This window comes from Lygodium microphyllum, chromosome 20 (assembly GCF_053477565.2).
Source record: "Lygodium microphyllum isolate KBCC chromosome 20, Lygodium_microphyllum_v1.1.10, whole genome shotgun sequence".
In the NCBI taxonomy this organism is placed as follows: domain Eukaryota; kingdom Viridiplantae; phylum Streptophyta; class Polypodiopsida; order Schizaeales; family Lygodiaceae; genus Lygodium; species Lygodium microphyllum.
In genome coordinates this window covers 136,647,406-136,665,184 of record NC_141154.1, presented here as the reverse complement: position 1 = coordinate 136,665,184, position 17,779 = coordinate 136,647,406, and the positions used below count along the sequence as shown (strand labels likewise).

The following is a 17,779-nucleotide window of genomic DNA, read 5'->3' as shown; positions in this document are numbered from 1 at the left end:
TTCGAGATTCCCAAGGCAAAGCTCTAAATAATATGGAGAAGATAAAATATAAAATATAAAAGATGGTTGTGAATGTCAAGAAAATGTGATGTTTTCTCAAGTCATGAAACATTTACAAATGTCCAGCATTGATTTGATGTAAGCATAAACACAATGGGACTTTACATTTCCAAATTGGGCATAGACATATTAGTCTAGGAAAACCATAGAGGACTTGACTTTTAGGATAGGTCCCATGTAGAAAATTATGTGCCACCAACCCTAGTTCTATAGAATCAAAGGGAGTGCCACACATAAACTTTGAAGTCCCAACTAGACTTTAAAAGTCAAAATAGATGGGTACACTAACTAAGGAGGCAAGAGGACATGCCATGCCATGTTCACTTCACTTGAAAGAGTCCCACAAAGTCTAGTGTGAACAAGGTGTGGCAAGATGCTCCCAGTCTGATTTGCGAATAGATATTGTACATGGCTAATAAATAAATGTGTGCTTCAAGTGTAGCTAATGGATAATTACCAATGACTATTGTATGTGTGTGTACATAACTTATGCACTTGTCAAACTCAACCCACACTCAAACCAGTTGAGCTACCTCATCAAGACATCAAATTGTCCTAGCCATCTCACCAAAGCCATACATTCTTGAGGATAGGGTTTGTATTCTCAAGGTTAGGGTAGGTATTGTTAGGGTTGGGGCTAGCAGGGGGATTTCAGGGCCAGTATCTTGTGTGGAGCCTGTGTGGTGTAGGTGTTCGGCTTTGAGCTTTGAGGGCCTCATGCTTTCACTTATTCCCATAACACCTCTTGGGTCGCATTATCTTGTTGGGGAAGGGGCTCTTCCTCTTCATTTGCTTTGTTCTAGCAATGTTGTGGGTTGCTTAAATAGAGTAAGAAATGTTAATTTTACTAACTGTTACTCAAAATTAAACAATTTCATGTAAGAACTTCTAATAAAACATTTGCATTCGTAGCACTGCAAGCCAACATGAACCTTCTAGCACCCTAGTAGATGGCCATTCTTGATGATGCCATGCTACCATACCCTTCTTCCAATTCTTTCTCCTTGCTTTTTGTGCCTTCATCATTGCTCAAATGTGCAAAAGTTGGTTTTGTTAATGTCAACACAAAGATTTGGATTTAATGATGGTTCCATTTATTTGTACCTATTAAGATGTTAATCTTGAGGGCCTCCCAACACCTCGTTCTCCCAAGTAGCTATAGCCATTGTCTTCTTTTGACTTGATAAATTCTTTCACATTCTTTCCTTGGCGATCAACTTCATCCCATCGATTGGGATTAGAAATTCCTTCTTTTGCAATGGTATGAAGCATATGGCTTATAGATGTGAAGTATTGGCACCATGATTCCAACCTTGCAAACACTTTTTGTCCTCTCATCCCTCCCTAATACCACTCAATAATGGAATCAAATATACATAGGACATAAAGGAGTTGCACTTTGTTTTTGGACAATATATGGGATACTTATTTTGGCAAGTAGCCATTTGAGTGTTGTGTGGATCTCTTCTCAGCCCTCGAATACTTCTAGCCACCACATGTCTTGCTCTATTTATAGACAGAATTCCTCAATCGCATAGTCATCATGGGCATGCTCTAAATTCATTAGTGTGATTCCTATTTGCTTTTATGAGTGTCCCTTAATCAACTTGTGCTCATCCATCTTTATGATAGAAACCAACTCATCACCGATAATACACAAGCAAATCATTATATAAAATGTAGGAAATAACATATTAAAAATCATACAAGACTCTATATATGATGCATTGCACTTTGTAGAAACCCATCATCGCCACTTATGGTTGCTGGAACTCAAGAAATATGTCATTACATGTAATAGAGCAAATACAAGCAACATTAGTAATCCCTCAATTGAGAACTACCTCTCTTTCAAGGAATGGAAACTCTCCTATGAGCTTTGCCACTTTTCTACATGTAGAATATCTGACAATCCCTATGCTCCAAAGCGGTGGAAGGGTTGAGAGATGTATACATTTCTCCCCACACACAAGCTCGAACTTTTTAATAGTCCATAATATACTTGCTAGCCAATACCTAGGAAATCACAACCATTTTGTATTATTGAAGGGTTGACTATGTTTTCAATATCCTTAACCGCCTTATTTAGTACCTTTGATCGATCATGCCTTGGTTACTTGCTTAGCCCTTTAGTGTTTTCTGCATTGTACAAATACTCTTCCTTGAGCTTTGTAGCACAAGGTGAACATTTCCACCGATTGGGTTACTCATTGCATCCCTTGTAGCACACACACACGTCTTGAGTGCTCACCCTCCTTGCACCAAATTGTCCATGGGAGAGCTGCTTGTAATTTCTTCTATATCTCATGGGGACGATTCCTTTGGAGAGGGTAGTATCTTTCTTCAATCGATCTGTCTGCGCGATGCACTCCCAACCCCAATGATTGACATCCTGAAGGAGGTGTTAGACTAGAGCTGAAGATACTCACTCAGCGCTTTTCTTTGGATGCATGCAAATTTGTCATCTACGTACATGTGATTCCTCTCGTCACCCCAGTACGTCGTCAGAAAACTGGCCAGGTCCCGGATCAGACCCAGAAATGCATGTGTCTTTGGGTCGAGGGGAATAAGCTCCTTCGGCCTGTATGCTAATGTACTTATAGCCTTCTCTTCACAGCATGTCTGCATCCACAGCCTCAAAGGAACATGCATATAGACACAGACACAGACATCAAAATCATAGTTATTGTGACTGTTGTCACTTAAATGGTAAGAGGAGGCGTGGCCCTGAGAGAGGCTCAAAGAAAAGCAGGTAGAAGAGAGGAGCAGCAATGGTGGAGACTACAAAGAGAAGACTGTAGGCAATAACAAGGGAAGCCTGAATAAACCAAGATGGAGCCACAAAGGAGGTTGAGAAAGGGGGGAAGATTACTGGTGTGGCTTGGGGAGGCTACCAAGGCCAAGATGCTGGACAACTACCTCCAAACCCACTTTCCCCCCTTTAGAAAACAAAAGATTCCCCACCTAAGCCCACTCTTCCTTCTTCAGGAAACAAAAGTTCCTCCCCTCCTCCTGAAGACCCACTTTTGTCAAACTCTAGACATTATTAACAATTACTCAAAATTTCATTGCAATCTTTTAGTTCATTTCACCTATAATTCTGACAAAAATTCAGACCTTAGCCACATTCTTGGCAACAACACCTAAGCGTTTACCTAGGTGTTTATTGATGCTCAATAGCATTGCTAGTATCAATGCGTGCAAGTTCCTTACAAAGTATGGCTCCAACTTCCAAGCACATCCTCGACAGCACCACCACCTAGGCTAATTTCTCTATTCCTGTGTCTCCACTCAACCCGTATAGATGGATTCCCATGTATATATAGGTTAATATCAACACCCACTCTCAATGCTTTGTCAAGGATTGGGTCCTTGCCGATTGATGTTTGTGAGAAATTTGACCAGAGGGTTCCAATACAATTGATAAACACACCACTGAACCCTCTCCATCTTCCGGAGCTCACCCTCTGTTACCGAATGCCTCATGAATGCCTAGAGCTCACCCTTGGTCAGTGATAGATGCATATACTTCTTGGCAAGCATTGCCCCTTTTGATTTCCTATATGTAGCAAAATAATATGCAATGATGAGAGAGAGAGAGAGAGAGAGAGAGAGAGAGAGAGAGAGAGTCTGTGTTTGAAGCCTATCTGCCAAGATGACCTTTGACACCAAAATGGTGATTATAATTGATGCATAGCATGCTTCAAAACGTGGTCACATGCATGTACAAGAGTTCACCATGACTAGGAAAATGCTAGCATGGTTCAAAAGTAGTCACATACATGTACAAGTGTGTCACTATGGCTAGAAAATTTAGCTTTGGATTGTTATAGAGGGATTGTAATATAGCTGTGTAGTATCTCTGAGGTGAATTTCCCAGAGAAAGAGGGCACATATTATCTCTGAAAGGCACATATTATCTCTGAAAGGCCAATGTGAGCAATGAGACCAGACCAATACATACAATGAAGTGTATCTCTCATAAAAAAAGGTAAAACAAATGCCTACTAAACTAGATGTTAGGCAATATTCTATGGAAGTATAAGTCTATGGTATAAATATAAATGATGCTACTAAAAAAGAGAAGAAAAAAATAGAAAGCTGGCTCTTTCCCTCATTGAAGTATCTCCTTCGCACAGGCGTGTGTGTGCGTGTGCATGTAAGAGAGTGCATAGTCCTTCAAGGATTCATATTATACACAAAGCAGCAAGATGCATAAAGAAGATATTCTGAATAAAATGTCAAGAATTCCAATATGACCATGTTTGCATTTGGGGGAGAAAGTAGCCAAAGCATCTAAAGGAAGACCATAGCCCAGTTGACAGTCACATGGAAGATGTCACAGAAGACTTCAACACATAATGCCACACATAACAGTAAAGTATGGGATTCAATGCATTTTACAGTGGTGCAGTTTTTGAGTCTAGAGAGAGCACTGGTAAGTTGAAAGCTGTCTTTTTCAACACCTTGATTCTCACCAGGGGGTAGTCCTTACCCAAGCTTTTGTGATGACAAGTACCAGTGCTTAATACAAATATAAACAATTACCATTTACTCATTTCACCTTCCTTGAGGACGCATCAACTGAGAGAACACAGCACTGCCTGTGGCATCCTCTGAATCCTGCTCACTAACTGCTAAGCTGTGTTCCTCAACTACACTATCTTCCCAGCGCTCATGAACTGGAAGGACCACAGGTAAATTTGAAATTCTGTTTGTGCTATCATCATCGACAGAAGTAGCCATAGATGTCTCCTGCAACTGCAGACAATACTCCAGATTCCAAAGAACATCTCCGATTGTTGGTCGGTAGATGCCCTCCTCAGCTAAACATTTCTCTGCAGTTTCTCCAAACTTCATAAGAGACTGGAAATTGATTGAGCCGACCAGATGAGGATCGACAATTTCCTCCAGCTTTCCCTTCCTCTGGTAGAGCAATGCCCATTCAGCAATATTCACAGCTTCCCTCGGAAGGGCCGGATTTATGGCTGGCCGGGCACACAACACCTCCAAGAGTACCACTCCAAATGAGTAAACATCAGACTTTTCTGTAAGCTGTTGCCTACGGAAGTATTCGGGATCCAAATACCCAAAGCTGCCCTTGACTGCTGTCGTTACATGTGTGTGATCTAAGGTAGGCCCAGTCTTGGACAGGCCAAAATCAGAAACTTTTGCCACAAAGTTCTCATCCAGTAGGATGTTAGTTGTCTTGACGTCCCTGTGAATGATGCTTTGAGCTGCTCCTGTGTGTAGGTAATGCAGCCCTCTCGCAGCTCCAATGCATATCTCTAATCGTTGCATCCATGATAATGCTGGAAGATCGGAACCATAGAGATGGCTCCGCAAGGGTCCATTAGCCATATATTCATACACCAGGATCATCTCCCGCCGCTCTTCGCAATATCCAATCAGTGAAACAAGATGGCGATGCCGCAGCTTGGAGAGCATTTCAATCTCAGTTTGAAATTCTACAATACCTTGTCCAGACTGTGGGTTTGCTCTCTTTACTGCCACTTTTGTTCCATCATCAAGCTCCCCAAGGTAAACCTTTCCAAAACCACCTACGCCAAGCACCAAGGATTCATCAAAGTACTGAGTAGCTTCCGAAATTTCTGTGAATGTGAACATTCGGCCCAAACTCGAGGGTGCAGTGGACAGCTGGCTGCCAGTACCACTCTTGCGAGAGCTTATGCTCACAGAGTTACCGCCATGTATTGCCAGTGGTATCCATGCTGGATCAGCCTGTTTCTTGGGTGTCACTCGTCGTTGCCTACAGAAGAGGCATGCAACAATAAATACAATTGCCAATGCAGTCAGCCCTCCCAAAGTGGCACCCAATATCACTGCAAGTTTGCCCTTTGATGACGATTGTGCTGATGTCAATGCATTAGCTCCCGTCCCATCCAGATTTCCATTTGTATCATTCAGCTTCCATATCTCAATACCATTCAATATGGCTTTGGTGAAAGCCACATCATTTGTGTACGGAGGTGGTCCTGCCTGAACCCAAAGGTTTCCTTGTGCCTGAAGTGAAAAGTCTCTGTGATAAGCTGTATCCCGTCCAAACTGTCCACCCAAATCTATCTCCGCAGCAGCAGTTTGATTCTGCAGGTAAACATCGAAGTGCCGTTTACCTCCCGTGCCATACACTAACTCACAAAAGTGAAGCCTGACAACATATGTATAATCTGCACGTTCCACTGGAAACAGAAAGGAGATGTTCACGTTCTGAGGGTTAGCTGTCTGTTGTGAGCTCGCCTCGAGGGCAGTACTGTACACAGATGCGGGGGCAAATGACCTGTATGAGTTGGAGGGATACGTTATAGCGGTTATTGACGTATAGATGGGATTGACACCTGCTGAAGTGTAAATGAAGGATTCATTCGCAAGCCACGTCCGATAGAGGCCTGAACTGTCATTTGCAGGAGACACAAAAGGGCCTCCAACATTCACCCTGTACATGGTCTCTAATGCCATCTGGGGCAATCCAATTTCCTTGGGAGAGTTGAAACCTAGTGGGCTGGTATCATCAGTCATGTGATCAGGAGGTACAGACACCACCTCCAGGGCATTTATGAATGCATAGGAGCCTTGGGCTTCATCAGGGATGAACCGAACTTCCAACGGCGTACTGGTAGCATTGATGCAATACTCTTTGAAAAGGAAACCTGCACCGATCGTGCTGCCGGAGACTGCATCCGTGATGTTGGTGATATGGAGAAGGGTATGCTGACCTGCTGTGACAGAGAAGACTGCTGAGGAGTTGCTGAATTGCTGGTAACGAAAAGGATAAAAGTAGAGGCGGATCCAGTACCGGTCATTGGAGGCCACCGGGAAGGAGTACGCGGAGGCACTGGTGAAGATGCGGGCGGTGGAGAGGATGGGCCAGAGGTGAGAGAACAGGGGGCTAATGGTGGTATTGGTGGATTTGGGGGCCAAGGCTAAGATTGGGGGGGAGGTAGGTGTTTTTGTGTCAACAAGCAGATGGGAGCTGCTGCTCTCACCCATCCATTGCCTGCTATCAAGGGTGATGTTCCCCTCATCCCCACAGTTCACCAGGTAGCTGTATGGGGGCTCGTAATCTTGTGCATATACATGCTCTAGCACCATAGCCACAGCCAAGGAGCAGCATGCCAAGAGCAGGCAAGTCCTCTTCATGCTCTCTCTCTCTCTCTCTCTCTCTCTCTCTAAACAGACACAACCCTCCTTTCACAAACCCCCTCCCCTCCCCCCTCTCTAAACAGACACAACCCTCCTTTCACAACCCCCGCCGCCCCCCCCTCTCTCTCTCTCTCTCTCTCTCTACAACAGAGACACAACCCTCCTTTCACACTCACCCACCCCACCCCACCCCACCCCACCCCGCCCCCCCTTTCTCTCTCTCTCTCTCTCTCTCTCTCTCTCTCGCAGGCACACACCTTCAATTCTTCAATTGCTTAATAAAATTAATCTCTCGCTGCCCTCCGTCGGCCAAAGCCCAACAAGCTCAAATCCACCTGATCGATCATTGCTTCTTGATCATGTCTTTGTAGATCTTCCATAATCCATGATTTGTGCCATATCAGAATGCTACAGAAATAGAAGCGTAATCAAGAAAGCCACGAAACGTAGGTGATCGGGCGAGGAGGGGCGGGGCGGGGCGGGGCGGGGCGAGCCGAGGCGAGAGAGAGAGAGAGAGAGATGGAAAAAGATGGCGATACCTAGGACAAGCAAGGGAAATGCCTCCACGTGTGGGTTAGATACAGAGCTTGGAAGAGGCTTTGGGAGGAATGAATGCCAAATGAACTGGGAAAACAAAGCCAACCCAAGAATGCCCAAGAGAAAAAAGGTCAACTCACCCTTGGGTCCAATTATTGATGGTCAATATTGACTCTTGGGTCCAACCATAATGCTACTGCTGGTGGTGGTGGTGGTGGTGATGGTAGTGGTGGTGGTGGGAGGTCACTCGCCAAAGGTGGATGTTTAGAGGTGGAGTCCTAAACATCGATCAAGTGTTCACATAAATTCGTCTTTTAGCATGGCAAAAATTTCCAAATCTTTGTTCAACTTTTCACCTATTTGATTGAGAATTGGTTGAAATTTTTGTCCAAAAGTCCAAAAATATGAGCACATCGGTCCAAATCTTCGTTCTCCATTGGTTGGGAAAAACATTTTTCATGATCATACCAACACTTAGTGCTCGTGAACACTAGCATTTAATGTTCAACAAACTTTAAAACCCCTTTTCGTCAACACGAAAATCTCCAAAGATACAAAAATGCAACTAAAGTTTTTACCTATTTTAAGACACTGAAAAAATATCATAACCTTCAATGAAGTGACGAGGTAGGGTTTGTAGACAATATGTGTGTGAGCCAATAGATTTACATATTTGAACTCACATTAGAGTGGAACTTCAATGTCTATGAAAATGGAAGCAAACCATCTAAGTATCTTACCCATTGAGACAGTCACATAATTGACTGCATTATCTGCTCTATATTGTGATCTACATTTGTAAAGCCATTTGTGAACGCCCCAAACAACGTAGTATGCTTAGCAATTAGGATATTCGTTGATTTTCGAGACTCATTATTTCAAGAAATGGAGAAACTATACTTAAAGTTGAATGTGTTGCAATGGATTTACAAGTCTGTTGTCTTCTAAAATAGCAACGAAAGAATAGAAAATATGGAGGCATTCAAAGATGATGGAGCAAGAGGATCATGATGGAGATGGATGGAGCCAACTTAAGGTTATTTCTGTTGTATACGAGTTTATACTAGCCAAGAAAACTAATGTAGAATGAGGAAATACAAGCTCTCTTTATAGGAGAAAGGGGAGAGCTAGTGTAGAAAAGGGAAAGTGGAGTAACACTAGATAAGTTTCCAACCACATGTCATGAGGTGTGACTAGTGGTAGGATACTTGGAAGCTTGTGTGGCAAGTGTCCTACCACTTGTCTCTTCTCTATGGCCTTCCTTTTTGGACTCAATACTATCAAGAATAGAAGTTGTCAAATTTAGTAAACATTGTCAGAACACCAAACTGACTATTTTTAGAATGTCATCCCTGTTTTTAAGGCTAGCATTTTTAGGCCAATTTGAGGCTCTAATAAATAAAAATTTTATTATCATGCTATCTTACTAATTGTAATTGTATGTTCTAGCAAATCTATCCCACACTTTCATGCATTTATCCTTTCTATGTGTGAACCTAACCTTGATATGCTTGAGCTCTAGTCACATGGATGCCTAATTGGGTCATATAGGTGAAAGTATGTACTATCTTTTCTTTAATCCATTGTGTAGGTTCACCATAACCTGTGACCACTCATCATCAATAGTAGCTAGCTCTAATGCATTGTACTTTATACCTAGTTAGTGCAAAGGAAAAAAAAATAGTAAACAATTAAATATGCAATATAATAGAAAGGATACAAATTCTTTTTATATTGTGTTAAAGGCATAATTAGGGCCATCAAGTTATCAGGTTTCTTACCATTAGGTTGCAACCTACTTCAAATGTGAAAAAAAGCCTCTAGAATAACTTGCAAATTGAAGGTTTTGTGTAGGCTCCCAAAATTGTTTTTGTGGAATACTGTATGCACTTGGTAGCACTATGGTAAGATGCATGCCACAACAAACAACCATCGAGCGTGATGCCTTGGCTTCTCACATTATAGGACCATGGGGGATGTTCCTCCCTAACGGTTAATCACCATGAAAGGACATGCAAGGGACCTTGAGATTTTGTCTCCCACCTCAGCTTCACCCTAGACATATTGATTAGCCCATGACAATACAAAACATTATAGACGAACAAGACCAAAATAGAATGGTACCAACAATGACAACAATGGAAAATGACAACAAGAGCAACAATATCCTTTTAGGCATTCAAGTCAAGGAGGAGCTAACAAGATATAGTTTGATTAGCTTCAATCAAGGTTTAAAATATATACACCACATTGAAAGCATATTGTCATTGTAGTAAACGTATAAAGATACATTGTTGTATTAGTTATTCTTCCATCCATGCTTAGAGCTAAATCTCAACAAAGGTAGACAAGCACACAACAACAAAGAAAAGAGTGTATCCACTTTATCTACTTTTAACCTTTTCTATCAAATGGGTTCCCATTATCCAAGTGGCTATGCATCCAAGAATGCGACCTCTTACATTTTCCCATTATCCAAGTGGTTATGCATCCAAGAATGCTACCTCTTACATTTTCCCTGCAAGCCTCACCTATTGTTAACAAATTGTGTGTGAGAGTAGCCTTACATGGATAGATAAGGGCATTGTCAAGGTCAATCGAATGAATACTAAGACAAAGGGTGTAAAGGAGCTTTCATCGTAAAAGGGCATGACATATGTCACCCCTAGCATTACTCCACTTATAATACTATTTTGCCCTAGTTTAATATATTATGTGTGCTAAGGACAATGTTCTAAATATTTTAAGCATGGGCCATGTATATAATGCATCGACACAAAATGGTTATGCAAGTAAAAGAAAAATGTGAAAAGGTTCTTTCATATAAAAAAGAAGAAAGCAACTAAAGTAAAGACACTTGTTACAATCTTAAAGAATGTAAAAAGCCAAAATATCCTTTATGCAACTTTGCAACTTTTCCTAGAGAAATCCATCCAGTATTGAGAAAATTATTAATAATAAGATCCCTTGGGGATGTTAATCACATACATTGCAAGGTCCCTTGAGAATGTCAACCACATACATCATCAACAAAAAGGTATATCACTCAAATAAAGCATATCATACTCAAAGAACTATTGTCTCACATTAACATATATCTAAGGCATGAAGCTTATGGTTCACCTAATAGAGGAAGCAATTAAAGTTCACTAATTGTAACCAATACTAGCTCCCTAAAAAATAGGTTGATACAATTTGATATTACAAACACATTTAATGTATTTGGAACTAGCTTCCAAAATGTGATAGTTGGCACTATCTCTTCTTGTAGTATATGTGTCTTTGTAGTATTTAGCTTTGCTAAGGAAATTTTAATTCAAGATTTCTAGACACAATGAAGTATATATTGGCACTTTTAGACTCACTAATTGGAAATCATTCCACATGTTTAAGTTAATAAAGCTATTGCACCAATACATTCTTAAAGTACTACACCATCACATATTATGATCTACTAACTCTTGTCTATACCTATATGTTAACCCTCAAATGAACAAGGTGGAAAATCCGGAAAATCTAAAGCAGAAGACAAAGCCAAAGGAAAAGCGAAACAGAAGATGAAGGCTCTTCAAGAAAAATATGGAAACACAAGAAGTGCAGAAAAGTCCTAATTCAAGGAGAAAGGCACACAAGAAAAAGCGCAAGTCACTACTCTTGTAAAAGAGCACAAGGCGCACCATGATTTATTTTAAGAGCGTGTGGCAAATTGTAAAGGTAGATGGGTGGTAGAAAGGAAGCTAGGAAGATAGGAGGACAATGGGAAAAAGGGCCTAGGCCACAACCGGCCATGTAAAAAAGGGGATAAGGGGATGACCGCCCAAAAGGGATTTAGGGTTTTGTATATAAAGTTGAAAAGTGAATGAGAAGCTCATTCTTATGTGTGGTCAAAAGGAGCTCTCTTATTCTTATTCTTATTCTCTTGCTTGCTTGAGCTTGTGCTTGAGAGAGGGAGTGTAAGAGTGTGAGGGAGTGAGTGTGTGAGGGTGAGGGACCGTGGTGGAGAAGCTCTCTGTCTTCTCCTCTCTTCTTCTCTTCTCTTCTCTTCTCTTCTCTTGCTCGCAGCAATGGAGCTTGGAGCATGGAGCTTGAGGATGGAGCTCGCTTGAAGCTTGCACTTGGATCGTGGAGCTACTGGAATCTACAGTCAGTTTCATCGCGAACAGTCAATACGGGTGGATTCCTAGCGGTTAAGAACCTCTGTCTGTAGCCTCTGATCTCGCAAAGGACCGGCCTGAGGAGGCGGAGGACCACTTCTACATGTCCTTCTTCAACACGTTTCTTTTCCACTGTCAATAGTAAGCTCCATATCTTCTACAAGTTCCAAAGCTTAAGTAAGCTTAATAAGCTTATTACAAAGCTTAAGCCCCCCCCTAAAATCAACGAATTCTGTTATCGCGGCATGTTGACGCCGTAATTGGCGCAAAAAATGGCCCCCCTCCCCCCTCCCCCCTCAAAAATCAACGACACGCAGATCAATCATAAGCTTAGTTACATAAGCTTTAAAATTTTCAAGTCTACTAAGTTCTCCAAGTTAACTTACTCTGCAAGTCCTGCAAGTTCCCAGAAGTCAAAACAGACTAACTCCAATTACTTCCATAAAGACTGTTCCTGCGTAGAAGCACATAACTACAAAATTGCTCCCTGGAAGACTCTGTTCACATACGCAGACTTGCTGAACCAGTTTCAGCAAACGCAGAAGTTCATACGCAGTTTCTACGAAGACTACGAATCCCGCAACCGCAAAAGACAAAGACCGTAAAAGCCAAACAAAAATCTATAAGCCTTGTATACCTGACTTTGAGCTACGCTCATCCCGCTAATCAGATTTCGAGAGTGTGAGGTCTTTTGGATTTTTACAGGATGACGGAACAAAATATGGATGATTTAATGGCTGAAGGTGATTTACCCGAACCTACGATGGAATAAAAATTGGATTTAATTATGATGCAGCTTGATGAAGAACGAAGAGCCCGACAAGCTTTGCAAGTTCAATTGGCCAATTTGCAACGATCTACCACCGACAAAGATGAACCGCAATCCGAAGATCTTATCCGACGTACCATCTATGTGACACTCGAAGCCCAATCCATCCGCAAAGAAACAAAGATAAGTAAACGAAACTTCAAATTTCGTACTTTCAATGGAACTCGAGATGGAAAGACTGTACTTGCATTTATCAGTCAGTTTGATGATTACTTTCATGAAGAGACATACGCTGAAAAAGACAAAATTAAATGTGTCACTAATCATTTAGTCGATCGAGCATCTCTTTGGTGGACTGTGGTTCGCAAGAGCATTGATTGTCCCACTACCTGGGAGAGTTTCAAAAAGAAGTTTTTGCAGAATTTCCTTCCTCCTCAATTGCATGAAAAAACCATAAAGCAATGGGATCTTCTACAGCAAAGAGAACGTGAGCCTATTTCTCAATACATCGAATGTTTTTGGAATGCCCTACTGCAACTCCGAATGCTAGAAGATGTACCTGAAGTAACTCACAAACGCAAGTTTATGTCTGGTTTACTTGGACATTATTATGTTGAAGTCAATATGTTCAAGCCTACAACCCTTGAAGATGCAATTTCTTTGGCTCATGACACTGAAGACAAGATTTGAGGAAGAGACAAGCGTCCACAACAATTTCAAGCAAATGGTAACTTTGGTTCCAAGCAATTCAATTCAAATTTTAGAAGATTCAATCAAAGTCGTTTTGTTTCATTATCATTCCGTAAGTCTTGGACACGACCACCTGCTTTGCCATCAAATACCAATCAAAACCCTAAGCCATCCTCATAGCCAAATCCCAATATTCCTAGACTTCCTGCCATTGCCAACAATGTATCTAAAGCCAAACCTATAATTTGTTACAAATGCCATCAACCTAGACATCTAGCAGCAGCCAATTGCCAATCGAAGAAGCCACTTGTCCATATCAATTATCTTGGAGCAATGGAAGATGAAGAACGTGAGGAAATGCCTGACTTTACGGAAGATGAAGACGACATTGGTACTCCTTCAGATACTTTGCCAGGTATGCCAACTCTACATTCTTTGTTGACAATGAAATGTTTAGTGCATGGTAAAGAAAAGATTATTTTGCATAATGATGGTAGTACACATGATTTTATTTCTGCAAAGTTAGTGAAAGAATTGAAATTACAAACTGCTTCTACACATTATCGCATTAAAGCAGCATTCTTAGGTACAAGATATAATGGAACACAAGAGGTGCATAACTTAGAAATTAAAATTGTTGAATACACTGAACGAAGGAATTTCCTAGTTGTACCTTTACAGTCTAGTGATATTATCCTAGGTATGCCTTGGCGTCGTCAGTATAATCCTAACATAGATTATTCTACGCATTCAATTAAAATTCATTTTCAAGGAAAACAAATTACATTGCATGGTATGCACGCTTCTAATAATTTTCCTCTGCTTACTCATAAGCTAAACGTGCATTACGTAAAAGTAGTAAATCTTATTTAATTTGGGTGAATGAACTTCAAGCTAAAGACAAACATATGCATCCTAGGCATACACAATTCCTTGCTCAATTCAAAGATTGTTTTGCTGATGATTTACCACTTGGACTACCACCTTCACGACCTAAAGATCACAAAATAGATTTAATTCCTAGTACACAACCACTATGTAAAACACCATATAGGCATAACTAGATTAAACAGAAAGAAATTCAAAATCAAGTAGAGGAATTGTTAAACAGAGGATTAATTAGACCTAGTAGTTCTCCATTTGGCGCACCTGCTTTATTGGTAAAGAAGAATAATAATACTTATCGTATGTGCATTGATTATCGTGCCCTGAATAAAATTACTGTTAAGAATAGATATCCAATTCCTAGGGTAGATGATCTTATGGATAAACTACAAGGTTATGCCATATTTAGTAAGATAGATCTTAAATCCGATTATCATCAAGTGAGATTAGATAAATCTGATATATTCAAAACTGCATTTAGAACACAATTTGGACATTATGAATTTCTAGTGATGCCTTTTGGATTAACTAATGCACCTGCTACATTTAGTTGAATGATGAATCGCATATTTTTGAAATATCAGCATTGTGTTATAGTATTCTTTGATGATATATTGGTATTTAGTAAAAATGAGAAAGAGCATTATGAACATCTGTCTTTAGTTTTCAAGTTGTTAAAAGATAATCAATTGTATGCTAATCCAGAAAAGAGTGAATTCTTTCAAATAGAAATTGAATATCTAGGTCACATTATGTCATCAGAAGGTATTAAGGTTGACCCTAAAAAGATAGAAGCAATATTGAATTGGCCCATACCCACAAATGTGCATGAGTTACATTCTTTTCTAGGTCTTGCTAGTTTTTACCCACAAATATTGAATTGGCCCATATCCACAAATGTGCATGAGTTACGTTGTTTTCTAGGTCTTACTAGTTTTTACAGGAATTTTGTGTGAAATTTTTCATTACTTGCTTTGCCTTTGAGACTAAACTTTTAAAGAAGGGTATTGTGTATAACTGATCTAATAATCAACAAAAATCTTTTGATTTATTGAAACATGCATTAACCCATGCTCCTGTATTACAACTACCTGATTTCAATAGACCATTCTTTTTAGTAGTTACTAATGCTAGTGGATCTGGAATAGGAGCTGTACTTATGCAAGATAATCATCCCATAGCCTATTCTAGCTGTAAACTCAAACCATCCAAACTTAAATATTCTACATATGATAAAGAATTGCTAGCTGTAGTACAAGCCTTACGACAATGGAAACATTACTTAATGGGTTCTGAATTTATGATTAAGACTGATCAACAAAGTATTAGACATCTCCTTAGTCAACCCCAAATATCTGACCGACATATCAAATGGGCAGCTTTCATTCAGAGTTTTCATCCCCTTATCCAATATCAACCAGGAAAAGAGAATGTAGTAGCCGACGCTTTGAGTAGAAGATCGACCATTCATAATATTTCTGTGATATCATTTGATTCCCTTATCCCTATGAAAGATACTTATTATCAAGATATTACTTTTCAAGCTGATTGGAATACATTAGTTACAAATAATTGGATTCCTATTGATTCACTGTCTTACAATAATGGATTCATATTTTATGAAAAGAGATTATGTGTTACAGTTCCATTTAGATCTTTTGTTTTGAATGAGATTCATTGTCTTCCATATCAAGGTCATAGAGGTATTATATCTACTTTGCGTACATTGACTGAAGATTTTTATTGGCCACATATGGACACTGATGTATCTAACTTTGTTTCTGAATGTTTAGTTTGTCAAAGAGTTAAGAGACATCATGGTAAACAGTATGGTTTACTAATGCCTTTATCTATTCCATCACGACCATGGGAATAAATTTCTATGGATTTTATTACTGGTTTACCTAACACTAAATCTAACCATGATATCATTTGGGCTGTTGTAGACAGGTTTAGCAAACAAGCATATTTCATTCCATGCAAGAAAACTTTAACTGCATCTCAAGGAGCTCAATTATTTTTGAAAACTGTTTTCACTAACCATGGTTTACCAAAAGTTATTATTTCTGATCGTGATTCTAGATTCTGTAATAATTTTTGGATTACTTTGTTTGCTAATTTAGGAACAAAGATTGATTTTTCATCTGCATTTCATCCTAAAACTGATGGTCAAATAGATTAAACTAACAGTACTATTTTAGATCTTTTACGTGCTTACACTTTTTCAAAACCACATACATGGGATACACATCTACATTTACTTCAGTTTGCATATAATAATACACTGCATACAGCTACAAAGAAAGCACCATTTGAAGTGATTTATGGTTATAGATTGCCTACACCTGTTGCATCTTTATCAAATAGAATTCAGACTACTGATGATATTGCTAACATGCACGCTACTATTTTTGATGAAGTTAAAGATATGATTGCCAAGGCCCAACAATCATATACAAAACAAGCCAATAAGAAAAGACATGCCATGAATTTCAAAGTTGATGACTATGTTTGGTTAAGAATAGAAAAACGTAGATTACAAAGTGTAGATAAACACCCAATTGTGAAATTAGCACCTAGATTCTATGGACCATTCAAGATCATGCACAAAATCAATGACAATGCATTTAAATTAGAACTACCACCACATTGGAAAATTCACAACACCTTTCATATTAGTTTATTACGACCCTTTAGAGGCCAATTACCTGTACACCCTCTCTATGAAAACCCACCTTTGTTAGATGAAGAGACTGAAATCCTTGAGCCTAAAGCTATTATAGATACTGACTTTATGACCACTAGAACTGGCCGTAGATATTCTAGATATTTGGTCAAGTTTAAAAACCATCCTGTTGAAGAGGCCCAATGGATGCATGCTAGAGACTTAAATGCTTTCCCCACTCTGTTAGCTCCACATTGAGCTAATGGCAATTGAGGACAATTGCTATCCCACCCCGGGGGTATGATGCCAGGAGGCATATTACACGGTGGATTCCGTGCCACGGTGGATTCTGTGAGGTTTTACGGTGGATTTCGTAAACTTTTATTATCGGGGCTCATACACAAAGTGGATTCTTTGTGCGAGAAGTCGATGGGGACGCCTATCCTTTTTGGGCGTTTCGTTAATTTAGTGTGTACATGGGTGATTCCATAGCGGGTGATTCCGCAAAATACATATTAAATTAATAAACGTTTATGAGTTTAGAGTGCGCACTCGTGATAAATTAAGGTTAGGATTGATTTCTAACCAATTGATTTATTTATGTAGCTGAAGACTACTAGGTATTCACTTTTGCTGGTTTAATTGTATTATTTTACTAACAATTGTGAATGCTTCAGTTGATGTGTATAGATAGTAGCAATGGCGGTGGAAAGCATTGGAGAATAGCATGTATTCGAGTTATCGTCAATATTTTGATGGGTGCATACCTTACGCATGGCGCCTATATTTTGTTGCGCCTATTTATTAAGGTGTTGGATATTTATTTATTATTTTTGTATGCGCATGGGCGCACGATTT

The 17,779-nt window shown here is 39.8% G+C and overlaps 1 protein-coding gene across 2 annotated transcripts; it reads right to left on the bottom strand.

Moving 5' to 3' along the window:
• Positions 1-1,831: 1,831 nt before the first annotated feature.
• Positions 1,832-7,280, bottom strand: LOC148019452 (receptor-like protein kinase THESEUS 1). 2 transcript variants are annotated; one of them, XM_087661087.1, is made up of 2 exons: positions 6,875-6,998; positions 1,832-6,794 (listed from the first exon to the last, which is right to left on the bottom strand). In XM_087661087.1, exons 1-2 carry the CDS (start codon positions 6,879-6,881, stop codon positions 4,621-4,623), a joined length of 2,181 nt encoding a protein of 726 aa, XP_087517213.1. In that variant the 5' UTR covers positions 6,882-6,998; the 3' UTR covers positions 1,832-4,620. The 2 variants fall into 2 exon arrangements, with proteins under 2 accessions (XP_087517213.1, XP_087517212.1); XM_087661086.1 differs by having other exon boundaries at positions 1,833-7,280.
• Positions 7,281-17,779: the final 10,499 nt, after the last annotated feature.